General features: G+C 40.6%; 1 protein-coding gene across 1 annotated transcript in view; it reads left to right on the top strand.

The window, feature by feature from the left end:
- Positions 1 to 20,860: 20,860 nt before the first annotated feature.
- Positions 20,861 to 25,422, top strand: part of KCTD16 (potassium channel tetramerization domain containing 16) — a 198,888-nt gene continuing 194,326 nt past the window's right edge. The window contains exon 1 of the mRNA XM_040999459.1: positions 20,861 to 22,001. Coding sequence (XP_040855393.1) covers positions 21,170 to 22,001 — 832 coding nt within the window. The 5' untranslated portion in view covers positions 20,861 to 21,169. The remainder of the gene's footprint in view (positions 22,002 to 25,422) is intronic.

The following is a 25,422-nucleotide window of genomic DNA, read 5'->3' as shown; positions in this document are numbered from 1 at the left end:
GAACAGTAATGGCAGATTTAGTACCCAGCTGGTTTGATTCAAGTCTATACATTAAACCACGTTAATTTGCTTCTTTGATACCCATTTGATCTTTTTTAAATACCACTCATATAATTTTGTGATATCTTGTTGAATATGATTTCTGTGTAACTTTGTAAAGCAGATAACAGAACACTCAACACAAATCACTTACATTGTATGAAGAAATACCTTGCCAGTGTGAATGCCAAGTCCATGGTACAGCTGGCTATAGTTTGCATCCAGTGTCTCCAACCACGTCCTGTCTCCCAACTGCTCTAGCAGGAGCCCAGCAGACATTGTCACATTTCTGACTGAGCCCCATCCCCATGTCTGTAGTAAGCATGATGGAAAGAAGTACCAAATGCACCAGCCTCTTTACCCCAATGAGTCATGTACCCACTGCTGCAGCAACGGTGATATCAAAACCACTTGAGCTACAGAAATTTGGAGTGGGGGAGGGATGGTTCCCATTGCTTTTACTAGATACTCATGAACATTTTATTTTTTTTTTAGATGGGTATGTTCTTACTTGTAGAAAAAATGCAAGTGGATTATTACATTAAAATATTTTTCTTATAATGACAGGAGTAATAAAAATTAAAAACTGCTAAAGTTTATTTAGTCTTTGTTGTATGCCAAGCAATTTTAATTCTCATAGGAATTCTTAAGGGTAAGGAATTTCATCACCCCCATTCTACTGATGAGAAAACTGAATTACTGAAGTGTCTGGGTGTAGCTAGAAGGAAGCATGCTAACTGACTCCAGGTTACTCACTTTCTGTTGTTGCAGTCAAGATCCTATTTCAGGCAGGTGAACTGCAGGGCCCCTATTTCACTCTCTCATAAAGCAGATTGCTTCTTGAATACAGATGAAGCCAAGAAAGAGAGTTCTTTGGTTGTGTCGCTATTTGATGTTCTCTCTCAGGAAGGACAGAGACCCTATTTGGCAAACAATTAGGGCTTCACCAAATTTGTGGTCTATTAGCTGCATCAGAAAAATGCAGCAATGCGATCCATTACACCATGTTTGTAACAGGCCTTAATCTAAGACAAGAAGGAGAAACTGGTCCAGGGTACCTGTGTGCAGCCTGATGGAATGTGACTGAGAGTGAAAAAAAAAATTACCTGTGTGACCAGTCAAAGCTGTTTATCATAAGAATTGACTTATTTACTTACAAGTACTTTAGTAATAGTCTCATCTTGTGGTCTTAAACAGCTGTAAAGTTTGTCTCAAAATTCTTTTACCTGTTAAAGGGAATTAGAAAATTCTTAAATTTACTTGAAAGGAGAAGAGAGAAATAGAAGAGGATGAATGAAAGAGATGGAGAAAGAGAAAGATTGATTTTGTGTTCAACCAGCAAATACCTACTTGGGAAAGGCTGAAGGCTGGAACCTGGAACCCAGTCTGGGTCCCCCACATGGGTGTCAGGGACTGAAGAACTGGATCTGTCACCTGCTGTTTGCCGGGATGTGCACTAACAGAAAGCTGGATTAGAAGGCAGAGTACCTGGAACTCCACCCAAAATCTCTGATATGGCATATGGGTATCTCAAGCATCATCTTAATATTTGTGCCCAACACCTGCCCCTAAAATGAACTTTTAACCAGTTTGTTTAAGCAAGGACCAACCAAACTGTCTTCGTTGCGTCCATATTTTCTCTTCCACACAATGAGACTAAGTATCAAAACCAATGCATGTTGATCATCAAAAATGGTGAAGGTAGGATATTCTGATACCTTCTTTTCGAGGATGCCACTCTTTAATACAGTATAATAAAACCCACACAAAATGGCAACTTTCACACAAATTGGAAGTAAGTCAGGGGTCACCTGCAATGTCAGGGAGTGGGTGAGAGGGAGGTCTCTGACTTCTAAAGCGATTTATTCCACTAGATGCATGATATAAACCATTTTTCTCTACTTGGACCTGATTTCCTAGGCCAAAAAACGTAAAAAAAAAGAAAGTGGAACAAGGGTTATTGACCCTCTGGCACATTATCTAGCCTGGAATGGGTTTTCAATAAACAGCTGTTGAAGGAATTGTGCCAGAAGCTGGAAATGGGCTATAGTGAGCAAGATAGTTAGAACTGATTCCTTCCCTCACAGGGTTCACAGTGTCATTGGGGCAGACATACGGTTTAAACAAAAACTGATAAAATATTCAAAGGACTCCTTAGGACTTTCCAGTTCTTAAATTTCATGTTCACATAAACATAAAAGACTAGCTCTTAGGACATAGACATTCTTATGTGTTTGAGAGATCTGAAAAATCATATTTATTTTGTAGACTATTTTTTCCAGACTATTAACTGTAGATATCCCAGCCCAATTATTACAGTTTTCTACCTATCAATGACATAATTCATTATCCTAGCTCTTTGTTGCCGTAATAGTTACAATGCATACTGAACACTTCATTTCAGTGTTTTTGGTCTTCATTTTTATCTCATTTTTGACATTTTCCTCTTTTATCAAACAAGAACAGATTGAAAAACACAAATTTATCCTAAATTCTGTAATAGCAACTGTGATGTTAATGCTTCTTTACATAAAACTTTTAAAGTTCAAAGGACTGATGAAATGGGGAGGGCGAGATAATGAGGCGAGAAGAGAGAGATTATTTTTTCTTATAGGTATAAATGTCACTTGTGGTCCTTTTTTTTTTTTTTTCTCCTACTGTAGTGTTAGTTTGGCCCATATAGGGGTAGATGTGAGAAGGAAATATCTTTACTCAACCATTATTGTCCTAAGCATCACAGCATTTAATTGCTTTAATTGTTCATTTGCTTAATGAAATTTTTTCTTTGATGGTTGATCCTTGGATTGCTTCATATACCTGAAGAGTTAGGTTATTAGTTAAACCTATACCAATTTTTTGTTTTAAAATGTGAAAGCTATTCTAAAAGTTCCAGATGTTTCTTAGTTGTGCGGTATGTTTGAGGAGACTTTTTTGAACCAGCCAGCAGCCCTGCTTAGAGTATTTTTGCTAGCAAAATGCTTCAGCTTGTGATTACACGAAGAGATATTTGCACAAGTCATTGCTGCAGTAACCTGTCTTCCAGCCCCAACGGAAGTGGATGTGGTTGGTTTAGTAGGCAGCACTCTTACTTCTGAGTCTAGCTTGTACATACAGGGAGACTGAGAAATCATCTAGAGTTGTTTTTCACTGGGGTTGGCAAGAGGCTCGGATAAGCTGCAGGCACTAGAGCTTTTGTTATTTGGTGGCTTTTCTTTCTTTCTTTCTTTCTTTCTTTCTTTCTTTCTTTTAATTTTCTCTTATAATAGCAAGGCTTCTTCGAAATGGCTAAGCAAATGCTCTGGTTGATAATGAACTTGTCCATAACTTAGATGTCTTCTGGGTTTTTCTTTTGATGTGATCCTTCTCTGCAGATTGTCCTTTGGTAGTATTTTGGAAATAATAATAGATTTTTTTTTCTATACCTCGAATTTACTGAGGCCAAATCCTCATCTTAAACTTTTCTTGTGTCTTTAAATAGAAGGCATGTAAGACAATCAGCGAAACAGCTCATTTTCAGGGGCCTGGCATGATGGCTCAGTGTCTAAATCCCTGCCTTGCATGTGCTGGGATTGTATATGGGCACCTGTTCATGTTCCGGATGCTCTCCTTCCTATCCAGCTATCTGCCTGAGAAAGCAATAGAAGATGACTCATGCTTTAGGACCCTGCATCCACATGGGAGATCTAGAGGAGGCTCTTGGCTCCTTGCTTCAAATCAACTCAGCTCCAGCCATTGCAGTTGCTTGGGGAGTGAACCAGTGGATAGAATATCTTTCTGTATCTCCTTCTCTGTAAATCTGCCTTCCCAATAAAAATAAGTAAATCTTAAAAAATAGTTAATTTTCGGATGGAGTTAATTATATACCTGCAGGTGGCTTTTATAGTCATAAAGTCCCCCCACCCCACCCCGCAACTCCTAAACACTGTTTAACCAAAGAATGCCCAGGCCAACAGTAAGGAGGTCCAACCTTCCAACCTGGTAACTTATTATTAGAAAGCATCAGTAAGATAGTAGATAATGATCCACTATTGTCTAAAACTCTTCAAAGACTAGTGAACAAATTTATCACAGGCAATTAACTAAAATTATATTGAAACCGGCATGCCTAAGTCTTCCAAATATACCTGAAGAGGAAGCATCAACAGATAAATAATTGAGATATGAATAATTAGGACTGGAATAGAACAAGAGATGGAAAAGGATTGGGTGGTGGGGTGACATGTACAATTTGAAAATACTCTGTGAATGACTTGATATGTTCCTTCCCAATCAAAAATGCGTAACTGTTCCACCACACTGACACGTTGAAAACCAACACCAAACAAAAATTGCTTCAAAGAACTAATCTTACACAAAAGTTCAAAAATCAAGATAAAAGTACCAACTAGGTGCACCATAATCAACAGCAAGCCCTACAGTTGTTTGGAGTCCAGATGTGTAGTGACCTGAATGACACCATTACTTTGTAAACACTTTGATAAAGATGAGATATAACAGGGATATGAAAGAATTCACTTAGATTTCCTGCATCTTCTGAATTTTATCAGACTATAAACTGCTTAAATCTACTGAAGTAACTGTTCTGAAAGTGTTCATAAAATGGATCTTAGTGATGTAAAATTGGGATGAATGTTTTGGAATCTGTGGAAAGTGCTCAGCACCTAGAAGGGGTTTTCCACGTAACTTTAGGTAATACATTGACTGTGGAGTCCATTTGTGATTTGAGGTTGGAAGCTCATGTTTTAACACAGTTGGGGTGGGAAATAAGGATCCCCATGGGACACAGCTCTACTTCCAAATAGCTTGTCAGTCACATTATGTTACAATGCAAATGGACTTGAGTTTTGTCACGTGAGACATTAATGTCTTTCCTTTAGCATCGTGCATTGGAACCTGTTATGGTTATCTCCTTTTAATTCATACAGATACATGCCTCATCCTTTTAACAGCAGAGTTAAGGTAGATTTTGATTCAGTTATTTTTCTGCCTTCCCAATCGTGTTTGTAAAGATTTTTATATGGCTCTGTGTCAGAACCACTTCTTGCGTGCAGAATGAAGCTGGTAAACCACAACCTGTGAAGACAGACAGGGGAAATCCACCGGAAAGAGGCTTTAGGAGGAACTGCAGATTGGTATGGGTAGCCAGGCCCAGAGAGAGCAATGAATTACATAAACACAAACGGATACGTCTGCATTTTGATGACTCCCTCACCCACCCACAGTTTCCTCTGAGTCTCTTTAACTCTATTACAGTTTATATCGCTGCCCTGGAATTATTTGTTTACAAAGCTGCCTCATATTAGGCTATGAGCAGTTCCAAGGCAGAGTTTATGGCTTATTAATCTCTGTATCCCACTCCGGTGTCTGGGTTAAGAGTGCAGCCCTCAGAGTCAGACTGTCTGCATTGAAATTCATGTTCTGAACTCATGTGTAGGACTACTTGGGCAAGGTGCTTGTCTAAGTCTTTGGTTTGTCTCTCTCTCTCTCTCTCTCTCTATCATGTCTCTTTCATTTAGTGCCTTACATTCCTTGGCACTTAAAAGTTTTATTGGTTTAATTTGAAGAAGAAATAAAATAGCATGTTAGTCACTAAATATTGACCATTTATTAATTGGTATCTATTCTATTTCTATCATTATTGATTAATGAATGAAAGTTTCTCTTTGTACTGTAGCACCTGAATAGACAAAAGTTATTTTAGCTTAAACTACTAAAAATCACAAATTTCCCCCTCCCCATGTTACTGTTCCCTCTGTCCTGCAATGTAATAATTAATAATCAACTAACTTTATTTCCATTCCCTCAAGTTTATTGCCATTGATATTTGATAGTTTTATTCATTTTTGTTTTGCATATAAACTTTAGGAGGGCAGAGGTTGGCTGTTTTGTGTCATCATATATCCTTAATGTTTAATAGCAATGCTTGGAATATGGAAGATATTAAAAAATATACACTGAATGAATGGGTGACATACACAAGACATCTTCAGTCCCTGCTCCGAGTGAACACTGATTGCTGCAACAAGTGAAGCATTGATTGTATGCCTGCTTTCATTTTGATAAACAGTCATAAAGAAACCCTCCCCCTTATTTCCCTTTATTCCATGTTTGAGGTGGAAAGGGAAAATCTTTTTAAATAGTGTTTATCTTTCATTTTTATTCTGTTTGAAAGGCAGAGAGTGAGAAAGAAATATCTTTCATTCCATCTGGTTCACATCTAAATACCAACAGCTTGGACTGGGCCAAACTAAAACCATGAGCCAGTAACTGCGTTCTGATCTCCCGTGTGGGTCGTCTGGGAGGCAGCTCTTCGATCCATCACATATTACCTTTCAGACACATTAGGAAGAAGTTGTATTGGAAGCACAGGAGTCAGTACTAAAACTGCCTCTCTGTTGTGGGATGCAGGGATTCCAAGTGGTGGTTTGACTCATTGTAACATAACAAAAATGTTTTAGGGTCCAGTGTGATAGCATAGTGGTTAAAGTCCTCGCCTTGCACTCGCCGGGATCCCATATTGTTGCTGGTTCTAATCCCGGCAGTCCTTCTTGCCATCCAGCTCCCTGCTGGTGGCCCGGGAAAGCAGTCGAGGATGGCCCAAAGCCTTGGGACCCTGAACCCGCGTGGGAGACCTGGAAGAGCTCCTGGATACTGACTTTAGATCGGTGCAGCACCGGCCATTGTGGTCACTTGGGGAGTGAACCATTGGATGGCAGATCTTCCTCTCTGTCCCTCCTCCTCTCTGTATATCTGCCTTTCCAATAAAAATAAATAAATCTTTTTTTTAAAGTGTTTTAAAACCTGTAAAAGCTGAAATGATTAGATCTTTGATGTCAAAGCCACATCCCATACTGGACCTGTGGAGTGGAAGTTCCTGCTGCAGATCTGTTCTCTGAGAAGTTAGAAATACGCTGAGGAAAGTATAGACGGACTCAGGATCGCCTTGTAGGAGTCACAGTGAGAAATTCACAATGACTGCTTGGTACAGAATGATGCTCGGACTCCTCTGCACCTGCTGAGATGCTCCTTCACTGGTGACTTTTCAACCTGCTGCACTGAAGAATTTACTGTTCCTGTCCCAATTCCTACACCCCTGCTGACACACATTGCATGCATACCTTTTTCACCTTTTAAAAAAGTCCCCAAATAGAACCTTTGTCTTCTTTTTTTTTTTAAAGATTCCTCCTGTCTTTGGAGGTGAAATTGCAGTCATATCCTCTAAATTGTCTCCCACCCTCCCAATTTGCACCCTGAACACAGACAAATGAGTTCTTCCTTATATTCCTTTAAGAACTTTTATCTGGGGTCAAGATTTGTTGCAGCAATTAAGATTTTTTTTTTTTTTTGGTGGGGAGGTCAGTGTATGTATGTGGGGTTCTGGCATTGTGGCCTAGCTGGTAAAGTTGCTGACTGTGAGACCAGCATCCTATATGGGCAGTATTTGGTGCCCCAGCTGATCCACTTCCAAATCAGCTTGCTGCTATAGGCCTGAGAAAAGAAGCAGAAGGTGGCTTAAGTATTTGGGTACCTGCCACCCATGGAGAAGACATGGATGAAGTTCCTGGCCTCCTGCAACTGGGCTCGGTCCTTACCACTGTGGCCAGTTGGGAAGTGAGCAAGCAGTTGGATATATCTCTCTTTGTAACTGTGAGATTCAAATAAGTAAATACATCTTAAGCAAAAAGAAACAATGCTGTTCATGGCATCTGTATCCCAGATGGGATGTGTCTCCGCTCTGCTTGTAGTCCCAGCTTTCTGCCTCCATGGAGGTAGCAGGTGATGGCTCAAGCGCTTGAGTCCCTGCCACCCACGTGGGAGACCAGGATTGCTTTGGTCTAACCCCAGCTGCTTGGGTGAGTTTGGGGTAGGAAACCAGGAGATGGAAGATCTTCCTTAGTCTGTATCAGTCTGTGTGTGTGTGTGTGTGTGTGTGTGTGTGTGTGTGTGTGTGTGTGCGCGCACATACACATATCTGATTTCAAATACAGTGTCAATTAATTAAGCAAACAAAAACATGTTTACCTTTCCTGGGAGAATACTTACTAGTCTCCCTCTGTGGACCTATCTCTGAATTTCCCTGTTAGCCTGCTTTCCTTGTCATTTATCTGTATATAAGATTCTGTAAGTAGATGTTTTTGAGTGAGTGACTGGTATCTGATTGTACACATTCATTTTTGTAGCAGTAGAGGGAAACTTTAGGGCCTCCAACCAGTGATACCGTTTTAAGTGTAGGGTTTTTTTTTTAAATATGGTCAACACAGATGAATTTTTTTCATCATCCATTCTGCAATAGGAAAAATAGTAACTAGCAATAAGGCTGAGATGAGCCTGAGTTTCTTGAGGCCATACTAAAAATAGAGCAGCCCAAAAAGTTTTGGCAAGCTCTATCAGAGGGGATTTTGTTGCTGCCTTTAAGGGCTTGAGATTTGGTAAGTAGAAGGAAGCTAGCATGGGCCAATGAGCAGTGTTATTCTGCTAATTTTTCTGTTTTTTCTTCAGGGCCTCAAGTTGATGCAAGAGACTGGGATAACACTGCCCCCTTGTGTCTCTGTGGAAGTTGACAGGAAACTTCCTACATCTGGTTTGATAATCTAGCCATGAATTCTCAGTTTCCAAGAAATGTTTACTTAAGACAGAATAGGAGGGAAATCTTACGTTCAATCGGATGCATGATTTTTTTCAGTGTCAAGTTGTTTATCTAGTTGGCTTTGTCATTAAGTTTAGCAGTATTACTTTCATTATATTGTATTTGGAGATGACATAGAAAATAGATGAACTCAAAGGCTGTAATAAGATTAATTTATGTTATTTATTTGTGTCCGAAGCTACTACTTGATTTTTTTAGTTTTTACAGCTTTCCTGTTTCTTGCCTTGGAAGTTAGAGCATGGTTGATGCATTGTGGTCCATTCATTTATGGCAGGATCTTTAGGATTTAAAAAACAATTAAAAAGCTGTGAATGTCGATCCCTCACACATCGAAAGCATCACTTTCTATGAATTACTGCTTCTAAAATAATTTAATACAGAACATGTTGAACTGCTTGTAACTATTAATCCTTGCCATATAAACTTATTTGCATGTATTTCCTATGCAGATGAGGCCATATTGCATAAGGCTGTGAATCTATACCAAGGACTTTGGATTTTAGTTTATAAGCAATGGGAAACCAAGAAAGATGCTTGGGAAAAGGATGCATTTTTAGAAGATGATAGTGTCTGCATGTTAAATGAACTGGACAAAAACGTCTGAAAAGAGGGAGAGCATTGGCTGGTACATACAGTAACTTTCCCTCCTATATCTCCAGATTTTCTCCAACCTCCTTACCCAGTTTGACATCCAGCTGTTCCACTTCCCTGTTAATGTGCCTGGGAAAAAAAGTGGAGGGTGGCTGGAGGGCTTGTATCCCTGCACCCAAGTGGGAGACCATAAAAAGCTCCTGACTCATGGCTTCAGTCTGCCCCACTTGTGCTGATTGTGGCCATTTTAGCAAGTGAACCAACAGATGGAAGATTTCTCCCTCCTTTGTCTGCCCTCCTCTCTATGTGTAACAGCCTTTCAAATAAATACATATTTTAAGAAAATGCATAAGTAAATTATGAAACATCACTTCTTTTCTCCTAAAATTTCATTCTTGTACCTTGACAATTTTTAATAGTATATGTTTTAGGGGCATGAAGTCATGACATAATATATAAATATAATGAGGAACAACCATAGCCAGATATTAAGCATGTGATGTTAAAGGGAATGAGAACTTTTGAAATGTAATCGTAACTTTTCTAATGTACCCTATTATTAATTATATTTATCATATTGAGAGCCTACTGTTTATAACTTTAAATTCGCCAGTGACTTCCTTTTGTAATGAAATTGACACTCAAATGAAATCTACATTCCTACTATGGTAACAGAGGCCTCCAGTGATTTGGCCCCTATTTCTGGGACCTACACTTTGATCCTGGTCTACACGTCTCTACGTTGATGGCTTACTTGGTCTCTTGAGCAAACCAAACCTAGAGTCATCTCAGCTGTCTGAGCTCTAGGCAATCTCTGCCTGAGCACTCTGTTCCTACAGTTTCCCCTAGCTGGCTCCTTCCCTCAGCTTGCTTCTACAAAGGGCTAGACTTGCAGTTTGCATCCTCTCTTTGCCTCTTCCAATTTCAAAGACATGTCTTATCATACCATCTATTCGTAGCTAATATCGCTACTTGAAATTGCCTCCCTGACTTATTTGGGTAGTCTTTAAATCTGTCTCTGGTCTAGAAAGCAGAGGCAGCACTTTCAGGTAGAACTTACCATTTAGTGCCTCACCTAGGTCATAGTAAATCCTCAGCTATCATTTGATGAGCCAACAAATAGTAAGGAAGGCGGCAAATGGTGGATTTTCACAGTGGTAGGGGAGAGCTGTGATGGGTTTGATACAGAAGAGAACTTTGTGAAACAAAACATATGGGATGTAACAAAGAGATGTTTGGCTTGGGGCTGAGTTTGAGGTGCTGGTAATCCATTGGAGATGTACAACAACTAAATGGAAATTGAGAAAAGATCAGGGAAAACCATTTGGGTATTTGAAGTTATTTGCACATTGATGATGATGCATTGGGATTGAATTAAGTCTGCAAATGGAAGCATGTAGGGCAAAAAGAAGAAATATGCAGATTTTAGCCCAAACTCCCCTGTACACAAAGGACCATGCTGAGACAAGTGACAGCTAACAGATGAAGAACAAGGCTTGAGCTTATGGAGGTGGAGAAGGTGACACCAGCAATTTGGCAAATAGAACGTGTGCTGTTCAGAGAATGGACAGTACAGCACAACCATATGGTGCTCTTTGACCCGTTCCAGACATCTCTCCGTAGGAAGCTCTGACCTTCTAAAGGGCATCACACAGCTGCTCTGTTTCCTGTGGAAACTAAACGAGGATTAACCAGTTTTACTGATGTGACTTTACACTGTGCTCTCATGGAATGAATAAACTCTAATATTTCTGGAGAAAATGAATGTAAAAAGGCATCAACCCATGTCAGTGTGTAAGTCACAGCAAAAGCTACGTCTGTTAAATATTTAGGGATAGCTGATAAATGACACATTCAACATGTATTATCTGATTTAATTTTCATGAAAAATCATGCCTGGGAAAGGTTATGTCACTTTCCTAGCTAATAAATAAATGGGTTTGAGAGGCAAGTTAGTGTAATGGTCAAGATCATGCTTAGGATGTCTGCATCCCATTTCATAGTGCATAGGCGCCACTTCTGGTCCCAACTTCCTGCTATTGCTCACCCTTGAAGGCAAAAGATGATGGCTCCAGCAGTTAGTCCCCTGCTGTCTACTTAAGAGGCCTGCATGGGATTATGGGCTCCCAGCTTTGGCCTCCTCCCAGCCCCATTTGTTGTGGGAATTTGGGGAAATGAACCAGTGGCTGGAAGATCTCTCTATTTCTTGTCTTTTTGCCTTTCAAATAAAATTAATTAGTTCACTAAAGAAACATGCTGGATTTAGGATTCAGCCTTACCGTTTTGTTGTGTAGGAAGTAGTCATTTTTTGCACTTAAATCTTAGCTCAGAGTTTCTTTCCATTTCCATCCAAAATATGTGAATATTCGGTCAATCAATCAGGCAGACTATCTGCAGAATGATAAGTCACCAAAATTGCTCACAGAGTTGTCCTTTGGTACCAGTCAAATGTAACTCCTGGTGTTTTATTAAATCTCCTTCATGTTAGGCAATTGCTTTGAAAAACCACTAAGTTAATTTCCTTAAAGCCTCAAGATTCCCTGAATTACAAAATTTCTTTCTTTCTTTTTTTTTTTTTTTTGGCTTAGTAGGTCCTTTATTCCAGCAGGGTAGGAACAGGAGAGACAGTTGAGAGGGAGGAGGCTAGAAAGGACACGTGTCCTGCCATGGTGGCAGGATGGGGGCTGCCAGGGCAAGGGAAGGGGCAAGATGGAGGAGGGTGGCGAAGAGCCAGGTAAAAAGGGAAGGGAAGCCCGGATTTCTTAATACCTGAAGTACAAATTGTGCTTGGGATCTTCCAACTTGTAGCCTTGAACTCTGGGCAGACCCTTTATGGGGATCTGTTCCCGTAGGTGGTCATCTGGGAAGCCCTAGAAAATCACTGCAGCATGAGACCTTGAGTATGTGCAAATATTAGCATACTTTAGATGTTCTTTCTTTTTAAGTCTTCTGGTGTTCTGATATAGCCCGGGCCATACATGTCTTCTGTTTATCTCTCATATCTTTTCAAGCAGCAGTAAAACTTTCATTGCCCTCAAGATGTCAAAGTGTTTCTACCAGACAACAAATGTCTGGTAATCCAGGTTTCTTGAACTATCTCCGGGGAAGCACTCAGAGCTGTTGCAGTGAAGATTGCTTGCTACTATCTAGTATCTTTCTAGATCTTTTGTGGGATCCACACTATTACTTGCACATGTTTCACCAGCCATCTTGAACCAATTGTCTTGGGGAAGTAATGGCAATGAACTGGGAAGGACCACACCAATGACCTAGTATTCATTGGCTTGGAATCAAATATAAATTGGCTGTATGGTTTAGTGCTGCAATGGACTTACATTTTTATGCACATATAAAATATTTCTGAAGTATCAGCACTCTAATGAGTCAGCTCTGGAATGGCTCTAAATGAATTCTAGATGAGTACTTCTCATACTCCATGCCCAGTCAATGCAAAGTGATGTCAGGTGGCACTTTCTTCAGTCCATCAATAATTTATTAATGGGCACTTTGTGCTGCTAGGCAGGATGTACCTTAAAGTTTTAAAAAATGGCTGTGGCTTTGGTTAGGTCTTTGTCTCTCTCATTGAACTTTCCTCATTTTCTTAACAATGATTGTCAGTTACTTGTGTCAGTTGTCTCTACTTGACACAGAGTGAGTGCTATCCTTTATTTTGCTCTACCACACAGTAGGCCAGTTGAGGATAAGACTCATGTCTGCTTTATTATTGTCCCTTTACAGTGCCTGATATACTTGTTTTTTGCAAATACAGAAAAAGTTATTTGAGTAAGTTGATAGTAAGAAATGGAGAAGAGGGTTCTAGCTTAAGTCTGTTTTTTTTTTTTTTTAAGTCTTCACTGGAGTTATTTGGAGAAGAGTATGTTGACTCTGATTATCCAGTGTGTTTTCAGGGAAAGAATTGTTTTTTTCTTTTTGGAAGGGGATAACTGGTTATTCTGAAGCACTAATACTCTCGGTATAAACTCCAGTCATCATTGCCATTGAGCAGATATTTTTTCTTTCTTCATACTTGCAGATATAAATGTTCTTGTAGAAAATAGTAAAAAAAAAAAAAAAGAAGGGGGGTAGGTGCATTTGATTACTCTATTTGGTGCTAAAAGAAGCCCATCATTTCTTTATCCATAGTGCTTATCTAACCCCGTATCCTAATTTATAATTTTATTAAATGTCGTCTCTAGGTTTGTAGCTTGTGTATCCACCTGAGCAACACAGACAGATAAGCCACCCTCAAGACCTCATTTTATCTACATGGAAAAGCAAAAACAAAAACAAAAACAATTTGGTTAGGATATATCACATTGAAATAGCCTGAATGATCTAGTCTGTCCGTTGCCTTTCCTTCATTCATCAAACTTTGAAAGATGTGGCTATTCTCTAAGACAGAAATGTATTTTTTAAATGAACTAATCATCAATCTCAGAAGACAAGTATGATTAGTGTGTTCCAAGGAGCCCTTTCTTTCTTCTATTTTCCTGTTAGCAGGGAAAAGTAGGATTTCACAAAAGGGGCCAGTTACATCTCCAACCTGAATGAGTAATATGGTACCTGTCCATTCACCAAGACCCATAGGCAGAAATTTAAGGATGCAGCGGGCAGAGGAAATGATAGCATAAATATGGTAATATTGCCCATCACTTATTGAACATTTGTTACACATCAAGCAATTTTAGAACGTTATTTCTCATCCTTATATCAGCCCTGCCGAGTGGATCTCTTTATTTGTAATGTATGTATGAGGAAAACAGTCTCAGAGAGGCAAAGTGGCTTGCTGATGTTCATATAGCTGATATAAACATCTTTCTAATTGTATTCCAGCTTAGAAATCAACTACTATTCCTTACAATAGGATTTTAATACTTCATTTCTGGGCCTAGCACACTGGCTCAGTAGCTACATCCTTATATTGCAAGTGCAGGGATCCAGTGTGGGCGCTGGTTTGTGTCCTGGCTGCTCTGCTTCTCCTGCATCTATGTGGGAGAGAGGTAAGAGGCTCCTGGCTTCTGGCTTCAGATCAGTTTAATTCTGGCCATTGTGGCCAGTGGACAGAAGATCTTTCTCTCTGTGTCTCCTTCTGTTTGTAAATCTGTCTTTCCAATAAAAAATGAATTAAAAAATCTTTATAAGAAAGTTCTTAATAAAAAATATAAACTAAAAATATTTACAAAAAGATTTTTTCAAATAAAAAAGTATTTATTTTTGTTGGAAAGGCAGATTTACAGAGAGGAGAGACAGAGAAAGATTTTGTATCTGCTAGTTCATGCTCCAGATGGCCATAATGGCCAAAGCTGAGCTGAGCTGAAACCAGGAGCCAGGAGCTTCTTCCTGGTTTCCCATGTAGGTGCAGGGTCCTAAAGCTTTGGGCTGTCCTCAACTGCTTTCCCAGGCCACAAGCTAGGAGATAGATGGGAAGTAGAGCAGCTGGGATACAAACTGGCATCTATATGGGATCCTAGCGCACGCAAGTGGAGGATTTAGCCCCTGGGCCATCGCTCTAGGCTCAGCATCTTTTATTTTAAAAATCAGATTTCACTTGGGAGAACTTTGTCCTGTAGAGACATCATGGTGACTTGGACAGCTTTTGCTTCCAGTATATATATATGGACCAGATTGAATGTTTGCTGTCACCTCAAACTTCTAGGTACATCTAGACTGGACTAGGTGACCTCGAAGAGTCTGCTTTTCCGAGTTGGTGTTTATATAGGTCTAATCCACATGCTTTGCTGTAAAGCTTTGTGTTAACAAGAAGATCACTGCTGCCTTCATCCTTTATTTCTGACATCGCAAATTGCTTCGTGGTGTGTCTTTGAAGGGCTGCCAGATGTATTTTATTTTTATTTTGTCATCAGTCACAGTATCTCTTTAAGGAGAGAGATTCATTTTACAGATATAGAAGCAGAGGTCACCTGAGGTTAAATGATTTGTCCAAATCCCATGTGAACTATAAAGGACCAAAGACCAAATAGCCTCAGATATTTTTGCAAATAAAAGGCAATGATGAAAGAATAGCTTTCAAAGCATTTTTCCATTGGTATAATTTTGAGTGTGTTGTATGTGAGTATTTTGAGGTTAATGATTTTTTAAAAAAATATTCAGATGCATAAAATTATATGTTTGTGGGGTGCTATGTGATTTTTTGTGTAATGTACAATCAGCGTAAGTGTGTTTATCCTTTGAAGCATTTAACATTCATCTATGGGGAAAATGTCCAAAATCTTATCTCCTAGGTTTTTTTTTTTGGTAAAGAAATATACAGTATATTAGCATTAACTATAGTCATCCTCTCACGAGATTATATCAAACTCAGATTTGTATGTCAACTATCTAATACTGTGCTGGACACAACACACATACATGTGGAATGAATGGAAGGGTAACAGGAAAATCACCTCATCTGCCAAAGCAAGTGGTGATCTTCTGTTTAACTCAGGAAATAATGATTATTTTTAGTTTCCCTTTCTGCTACTTTGAGCATCCCACCAAAGCCTGAAATTCCTGCACGAATATACAATACCCTTACCTGAGATTGATTAAAGAGAAGAGCAAAAGCTTTGGAAGTAGAACTGAATTTAAATCTTAGGATGCCTTTTGTGATCCCTTATGTCTCAACTGAAATTTACAATAATGAATACAACTACTTTCCTAACTATCCTGACTATGGAATGTGTTCATTAAGCACCCAGGAAGAGCCACAAAATCTATCCTGAAATATTTTCAGTATGGTGCTCTTGGAGGAAAACCTTTATTATCATTTTACCCTGACCCGGAGACAAGGAATCCCCAGCTCAAAATCCCACGGTTAAGTCGGGCAGAGCTACAAGATGGGTAAAACCTGGTGAGGATTTGGTAGTAGGACCCCATTAACAGTAGCTGTTGTGATGAGGATGATAATTCAGGGGTCATTGGGGTACGGATCAGAATGAGTGCACAGCACTTTGGTCTGAGTAGGCTTACGACATCAACGCACTTCCCAGGAGCAAGGACAGCAGAGAAGTTATTTCTGTCTGCGGGGAGAGGAAAGTTAAGAGTGCAAAGGGAGTGAGGATGTGGGAAGCGATCAGAGTATTCCAAAACTGAGATTGTCCTTTTGGAAAACCTAACCCTCACCATTCAGCTATGGGGATTTGGGAAAATAAGAAACAGGAAATAGAGAGGTAAACACCTTTTATCAATGTCACTGTTTCTCAAGTGAAATTTATCAAATTTATTTTATCAGTTACATTTTATCATGCTTATGCAATATACATCTTGTTCTGTGTGCTTGCCGATCATAAAGAATGGGCTGGAGTATTTCTTCCTTGCTCTTCCCTTAAGAGAGACATCCTGCTGTCTGTTGTTCAGCCTCTGGGCCGAGTGTGCCATCCCACAATGTTTGGGTGGAGAGCTGCCAGCAGAAAGTCATAACACTCGCAGCGTTATCTGCTGACACGAAGGACAGGAATACACTTACAGCTGAGGCTTGGCCTCTTGCCTCTAGTCAAGGCACCGAAGAGCCGGGCTTACTGACAGCCTTTCGGAGACAGCCTGGCTTACTTTAGCACTATTCAAATTTCTCGGTATGGTGTGTTGCCTTGCTTCCTTCAAGCTTCAAATCTTTTTTTTTTTTAAGTACATTTTTATTTTGAAATTTGAGTTATGTGGTACAATTTCGTATAGTCTGGGATTCCCCCTCAAACACCCACCCCTCCCAACAGATTTTTCCCATTTTACTACAATAGTGTAGTCCTTCATTTGTTTTTAACTGTGTATTTCAATAAGTAAAAACTTACAGCACAAAACAATACAATACATGATAACTATAAAAATGTTGGAAATTCACTGTACTTTTGAAAGTTTAACACATACCAGGTGTTATAGATGAACCAGGGAGTGATAAGGTTAAACTTATCTGGTGAATATTTTGAATTTCAGGCTTCAGAATGAGACTCTGTACATGTAGTCTCCTCTCAAAAATCAGCTTCGCAGATGTATGGAAATGCGACTCAGCCACGGCCTCCCCAGCTGCACACACACGCCCTGCCTTGCCCTGCCCAGCTCTTGCCAAGGGGCTCTGTCCTCACATACATGAGGACTTGCTTATCTGGTGTTTTTTTGACTTTGGGTAAATTTCCAAAAAATTGGACAGATTCTCCACACAGTTTGTTTTCCAAATCAAGTTCAAAATTTCTTGTCTCAAAATATCCTCACCTGATAAAACCCAGATCAATGAACAAAACTAACTTTTTGGAAGTCAGAGCACTCTTATTTTAACTATAAAAAAATATGTCCACTTTGCAATTAATTTACTGTTCTTCTCATGTGTAGTAGCTTGAAATTATTATTTTCTCAGGCAGTGTTGCACAGTGAGTTAAGCCAGTGCCCATGACCCTGGCATCCCGCAGGAGTATCAGTTTGCATCTCAGCTGCTACACTTCTGATCCAGTGTCCTGCTCAAGCACCTGGGAAGGTAGCAGAAGGTGGCCCAGGTGCTTGGCCGCAGCCAATCACATGGGAAACCGAGCTGGACTTCCTGGCCTCACATTGATACAGCTCTGGTTTTTGTAACCATTTGGGGAGTAACCAGTGCATGGAATTTCCCTGTCTCTTCCTCTCTGTAATTATGCCTTTGAAATAAATAATAAGTCTTTAAAGAAAATATGATTTTCTTTATATGTCACCTTTCCATCCCTAGTCTAAAATACTTGTACAAAAAGGTCATCTACAAGACACTACCATACCCAACAGCTGGCCTGATGCTCTGCAGCTGTGTGTCTCTGGCTGTAGCTTTCCACACCTCTGACATAACTGATTGCCATTTCTCAAGTCATTTTTAGCGTGAAGGACCATGATTTTTTTCCTCATTCCTTCTCTCCACTTGCTTACAAACTATCCCAAGAATCTTATAACACCTGCGCCAAAAGTTATTGCCTTGGTGGAAAGTCTGCTTTGTTAAAAGTAAAGCAAAGTGTGTGTTGACTTTACAACTCAAAACAGCACTTAATAAGCATGGATAAGATTTATAGATTTTTTTGACCTGTTGGCAGTGACATATCTATTTTGTTGTCATGCTGAACACTGTATGTCAAGTAAATTCAAATTACTGTGAAGACTTAAGAATGAAGGAGAAAACAAATTTGGACGCTTACTATGTTGCCAGATGGAGAACTGCACTGATATCCTGTGCCACTAGATGGCGATACAAGTGCATCACATAAACATTGCCTTGCTCGGTCCAGCATTAAAATACTAATGATTGAGGCCAGAACAGGTTAATGCATTAGTTAAAGAAACAAAGTCAAACAGAATCAGGTGGTGGAATGTTAGCTAATACTCTGAATGTGTTCAGCAACCGAATGATTATTTAAAGAAAAGATTGTTATGTGGAAATCTGTTGTACTTCTGAGCACCTCTTCAAAGCTGATTCTTGGGACAAGAGTAGGCTATAAACACATGTGTTCCATCAAATATGTCTAAATCATCAGCTCCCTTCCATTTGGGGTTTTGTTTTTTTCTTTCTTCTTCTTCCTTTTTTTAATAGCAGCTGTTTGGGATGGAGTGTGCCTTACATATATTATTCATCGACGAAGTACGCTATTCTTATCAGAAACGGGAGCCCAGAGACACTGGCCCTTGAGAGGGGGAAATGGCTGACTTACTGGAAGGCCTTGGCTGGGCCATTACTGACTGGCAGGCTCAACTAGAAGCACTTTTGTTAGTGGATTAGGTTGCCCTGGAAATGCCTTCCTGAAACTCTAATGATGCACTTAAGGGAGGCCTCTGGGACAGGAGTAAAATGTCTCTTAGCAGGCGTGTCTTCCATGGGCTGAGTCCTCCTGGGACAGCATGGGGGAGGCGAGCAGGTCAGAGGAGAAGACGCTGGGTAGGGAAACAGCCCCAGTGAAGGGTTGAAGGTGGCAATTTCTTACAGGTAAGCCCAGCTGGTGACTTAGCGTTGCAGGCTATGGGTGTCCTTTGGGCGCTAGCGCTTTGCGTATGCATGCTGGGAAGTATTCTTAATTTCAGGAGTGATTTGTGCGTGCATCTGTGTACTGTGGTCGTGGTGGAGGGAGGAAGGGAAGAGAAAGGAAGGAGATTTGTGTGAAGAAGGTTCTCATCAAGGGATTTAAGACAAATCCCTTGAATACTGGGTTCATTCTTGTAATCTTTAAAACCAACCAATAAACAGACAAGCTTTAGAGACGGGGGCATTTGCTTTTTAGTTGAAAACGGTTTGTTGATTTTCCAAATTAAAACACACACACACGCGCGCACACACACACACACACACACACACACACACACACACACACTCGTGTGTGTGTTTATGTGATCAGGCTGCGGGAGATTGGGAGTGCGGGGTGGTGGTGAGAAAGGGCCTTGGGAACTCCACCACCCCGGGACAAGAGGGAAGTGGCAGCGTGGCGGCGTGCCGCCCCTAGCCCTGGACGAGCCGAGTCGCGTGCCCCCCGCCGAGCACCGCATCCCTTTGTGGTCCTGGCAACCTGTCACCGACGAGGACGTGACTCGGAGCTGCCTCCGCTTTCTCCAAGCCGTATTCCTTTAAGATGATGTAATAGTCATTTCCCTGGATGGTTTCTTGCCTGCACTGCTGAAACAACAGCATCCGAACTGCACTGGGAACTGTGGAACCGCCCAGCTCCGCCGCCGGAGAGGCTGAAGCCCCGAGCCCCCGCCGGCGTCGCTGCGTGGCGGCCTCCGGCTCCACCGGCTCCTGCCTGGCCGGGACCATGGGAGTCGGCTCGCCCCTGCCGGCAGGTGGGCTGGCTACCTGGGACCTCAGCAGGGCACACCTCTCTGTCCTGTTCCTGGGCTTTCTGAAAACCTTCTAATTCCTGGTACCCCCTGCAACTCTCCTCTGGTTTAAGGATCTTTTCTGAAGGTTTGGGATTTTTATGTTTTTTTTTTTCCTGGAAAAGCTTCGGTCGAATATTTTCTTCTGCTTTGCTTCTTAAACTTAACCTGTTTAACTTTTTTGTGACTTGTTTTAATTTGAACTTGAGAGAGAGCACATGCATACATACTACACACATCTGTATAAATAATATTTTATACGTATTATTTTCTAAGCACATGTGTCTCTGGCACTTTTCATTGATACCTCTGTCCTTTACCTGCTTGGGATTTGACAAGCTTCAGTCAGTGGTCGCTGTGGATTCTGATTGCTTTGCCAATGCTTATTTCTTCTCTAGAATTGGGTCTTCAGCTCTCACCAAGGTAAGGAATTTCCCGTCCAGTTGACCGAATGATCCCATTAAGAGTCGGAAAATTGCATGTTGGATTTGAATGCATAATAAACAAATAGGATTGTTTTTAATATGAATGGCTGGATCAAAGGATTGTGCCTAAAAACATGTAGACTCAAAATAGCATGAGAGAAGCTGCAATTTAGTTGAAGAACAGCTGAAATCAGTAGTTCCAGGACTGCTTATGTAAAATAATCTCTCCCTTAGTCTTTTCATCCCTTCCCTACCCTTTTTCCCCTTCCTCTCCCCTCTCCAGAGGTCTCTCTTTCTGACTCAGTCTGGGTTTGGGGAAATAATGTATCCTCTTTTCCTTCGGAAGGACTTCAGAGTAACTGGGGACACTGCCAGCCTTGCCTACTGAGCTTGATGGAAGATCGGATGCAGATGAGTCGATTCTATTCTGTGAAGTATTAGCTGCCATCAGCCTGAGCTTAAGCTACTTTTTCAGCACCAGTTCACCTGTAGACACTTCTAAATTTTGTTTTACTGGGAAAAAAAAAAGTCTGGGTGAAGAAGAGATCACTTTTAAGAAGTTAGCTTCCTTCTTCCTCTACAAGTTGAGGCAAAAGACAAGGCTGTGACTCCAGTGGGCTGTATCTTTAAAACAAAATAGGAGAAGGAGAAGAAAGGGACAATGGCTCTTAGTGGAAACTGTAGTCGTTTTTACCCCCGAGAACAAGGAGCATCAGTTCCCAACTCCTTCCCTGAGGTCATAGAGCTGAATGTTGGGGGTCAAGTTTATTTCACTCGCCATTCTACACTGATAAGTATCCCTCATTCCCTCCTGTGGAAAATGTTTTCCCCAAAGAGGGACATGGCGAATGACCTAGCCAAAGACTCCAAGGGAAGGTTCTTTGTTGATAGAGATGGCTTCTTGTTCCGTTACATCCTGGACTATCTCAGGGACAGGCAGGTGGTCCTGCCTGATCACTTCCCAGAAAGGGGGAGACTGAAAAGGGAAGCAGAATACTTCCAGCTCCCAGACTTGGTCAAACTACTGACCCCCGACGACATCAAGCAAAGCCCAGAGGAGTTCTGCCACAGTGATTTTGAAGATGCCTCCCAAGGAAGTGACACGAGAATCTGTCCCCCTTCCTCGCTGCTCCCCTCCGATCGCAAGTGGGGCTTCATCACTGTGGGTTACAGAGGATCCTGCACTCTGGGCAGAGAGGGCCAAGCAGATGCCAAGTTCCGGAGAGTTCCCCGAATTTTGGTTTGTGGAAGGATTTCCTTGGCAAAGGAAGTCTTCGGAGAAACTTTGAATGAAAGTAGAGACCCTGACCGAGCCCCGGAAAGATACACCTCCAGGTTTTATCTCAAGTTCAAGCATCTGGAAAGGGCTTTTGATATGTTGTCCGAGTGTGGATTCCACATGGTGGCCTGTAACTCATCGGTGACAGCATCTTTTGTCAACCAGTATACAGATGACAAGATCTGGTCCAGTTATACAGAATATGTCTTCTACCGTAAGTGCAGAGGGTTCCATGTATTTTTCCTGTGTGTCAGTCTCTTCAGAGATGTTATGGCCTGCATGTTCTATTGAAATCTGAGAAATACGCTTCAAGATTGTTATAGCTCCTGAGTGGCAGCTAGACTATCAGAGGTTAGCATTCAGTGGTGGTGGTTTTCTTAAGGCACTTTTTCTCTATTTTTCCACTAGTCCCAGAATATTCAAAGTCCTCCACCATCACAAAAGACACATGAAAGTGATGTGGAGTGAAAGCAAGCATGTTGTGTCTTTTTGTTTGGTTGCTTTTTCTTTCTTTTTTTATTGCCAGTTTTACTGAGTTATGAGGGTAAGTTTATGATTGCAACTTGGTTCTTGGTCAATGGGAGTTTGGTAGACATGGGAAGTACTGGTGACTATTCTTTTAGCTGAACTAAAAATCTGCTGGGCTTCTTGCTAAGAAATGCTTTCATCAGGGACTTTCAGAACACCGACGCATATTGTACGGAATGATGTAGTCTTGGCTAGATGGCAGTACAGACTGCTGAAAGGCCCCTTTCCTCTTCTCTGCCCAAACCCCCAGGTCTGAAATTTGCTTTTATGGGCTTTACAGATGTGCTATTGGAATCTTTAGCATTTTGTACTGAGACTGGAGTTGAGCTGCAGGCTTAATTAAGCTGAGCTTCATTTAAGACCCAAAAGGAAGTAGATCCTTGAGAATTGTCAACCCCCTGCAAACACCTTCAGACAGCTGAGGGGAGAGTTACATATATAAAAGGAAACCAGAGTGAGGAAGAAAGAAACAATTTTCCCATGGTGCCTTTTAAATAAGGGGTTCTAAGAGGTCAACTCCCTTGTTTAATGAAGGCTTATGGTGCTGATTGCCTTGTTGTATGAAATGGCATTATTTTGAACTACAAATGATAAGCCATTGATCTTTGAAGGAAGAACAGTGTGTTAAGCTGTACTGTTTAGTGCTTGAGTTAACTGCTGATTTTCCCCTGGCCTGGGAGTTGGGTAAGGTGAATTCCACAAGGAATATGCCTGTTTCCAGTGTTAACATTTTCTCTAATCTTTTTTTTTTTTTTAAACAAATCCAGAATTTGGGCCAAAAATGTCTTAAGTGTCTACAAGTGTAAATGCTAATTTCTTAGATTATTTATCTGTACCTCCCCCCCTCCCCGCCGTTGCACATTTTTCCCCCTTTGGAGACTGTGCCAGGAGCCTTGGTGAAGAGGTCGGTGGGAAGTAGAACTGCTATACTGGGTTATCATGTGTACATATTTAGAAGTGAAGACACATGGATTGCACAGATAGGAGAGCCTGTGGAGAAAAAAAAGAAGTCGGCTGTCAGTGCAAGAGGATCTTAATGTGTGATAACAGACATTATGTGGTCCAGTCACTCTATCTAAAGCTGTATCTTCCTTTATTCTGGAGCTTAATCGGCGGGCACTGCTTTCTTCCCTCTGGCCAATCTCCCATGAGCAGAGAGATAAGACACTGAGGTTTTTCAGCCTTCTATAAAGGAATCTGACACTATCTGTGACTCTGTGGAATAAATATCATCTCCAAACTTTTTGGAGGAAATAACATCCAGAGATAGTTAAAATATCTGTTTATGATATTTCTGATGTTATCTGGCTTCTAAAATTTGAAAACAAAGCGTTTTAAGAAGCTGCTGCCAAACACATGAAAACACACAAGTCGGACCCCTAAAAGGACTGCTTTAATCACTTGCTCACTGAGATTCAGGACGTATTCGCCTACCGGCTTCGTGGCATTTCTGTGTTCATCAAAGGCTCATCTGTCTAACACCGTGTGTCCTCTTTGGATTGCTCTGGAAAGGCTCTGCTCTAAGGTTATAATTGCTTCCTCCTTCTTTGGGTAGCCGAGAGGTTTGCAGTGAGCAGTTTGTGCTCAGTGTCTCCAAGGACAGGCTAGCGCAAATGTACAGGGACTTCAGACCATCAGCACAGATCTTGTCGATGACATGCTTCTCCTTTGTACTCTACTTTCAGGGCTAAATGGTAACTCTTCCTCTGTCCTATGGCCAATAAAACTGACAGCTGGCTTTCTAGGGTGCATAACAGCTTCCGTACAGCTGCTTAGCCATAATTATTTAATTAGAAGCTGCCAACTGTGCCTATATAAGCATTAATTCATCAAGCTGTTGTGCTCGGGTTAATGGGCCGAAACCATGGGAGGTACTCTAAAGCAGGGAGTTGACTACATGCAACGATGCTTTTCTCAGAGGAACTCAACTTCCTCCAGGTTTAGGAGAGAGAGAAATATGTACACATATACTCCTTAGATCTAAGGAATTAATTCTAAGGTGTCAGACTATCCTAATAACTCAAGAATAATGCAATGTTAATTTGTCTAGGTCCAAATTGCAATAAAAAATAAACAGCATGAAATTAGTGCATTTCATATGGTGGTTGGCAGTCACAGGAAGAGACCTCTTTTGATTTGCCTAAGTTTCTATCAAAATTTCCAGAAGAAACATGGGAGATCAAAATCCAACCGTTAATTATTAACATATTAGATTTTTAACCTCATTTAAATTTTATTTAGATTTGGTTGTCAACCTCAGGCAATGTTGGGTGAAAGATTTGTTAATACAGAACTACATGCAATTAAAAAGGCAATGGGTTCTGAAGAATTTAAGGTAGAGGTAAGTAGTGCTTTTGTGTACAGCAGTTTCACACCAAAATATCATATGTAAGATATCATGAATTATAATTTGTTTAACAAGAACCAGAACATTTAATATGAATGATGTAGGAACATAGAAAATAAACATCTACCCTTGGGTTGTCTTACAAACTATTTTAGATAATGAGAAGGTGCATTTTTATAATTTCTGATCCAAGTGACTAATACATCTGTTTTCAATTATTGTGCTGAAGGTGATATTGTTAAATTCAGATAACACCCTCTTGATTCATTTCTAAATGAAATGAGAACACTGGAGTTTGGAAATGAGAAGTCCTGATTTTGAAGTATATACTCAAAAACCATTCAACCATTTAGAAACAAAATAATAGGTGTATAGAAATAAATGAACCCTTTCTTTCTAGAACCATCTTCTCGTGTCTGAGAGAATGGGGAGATAGTTCTTGGTTAAAGAGAATCGGGCACATTTCCTTTAGTCACATCATGTATGAGTTACTTCAGTTGATTGCCTGAAAGCGTGAGGATTCAAAGACATTTTTCTTTAAAAATAAATAATGATAAAATGACCGTTAAGTAGGGAGTCTAACTCGCAGGACACTTGTACAGAGGAGAAAGAGAGAGAAGAGAGAGAGAGAAACTTCCATTTGCTGTCTCCAGTGGCTGCAGTGGACAGAGCTGTACTGGTCCTAAGATGAGGCCCAGGAGCTTCTTCTGGGTTTCTAACAGTGAAGGGACCTGAGGCCTTTACATCAAGTTATTTAAAT

Source organism: Ochotona curzoniae, unplaced genomic scaffold (assembly GCF_017591425.1).
Source record: "Ochotona curzoniae isolate NIBS_2020 unplaced genomic scaffold, NIBS_Ocur_1.0 contig_1, whole genome shotgun sequence".
Taxonomy (NCBI): Eukaryota; Metazoa; Chordata; class Mammalia; order Lagomorpha; family Ochotonidae; genus Ochotona; species Ochotona curzoniae.
This window is presented reverse-complemented; position numbering and strand designations above follow the sequence as displayed.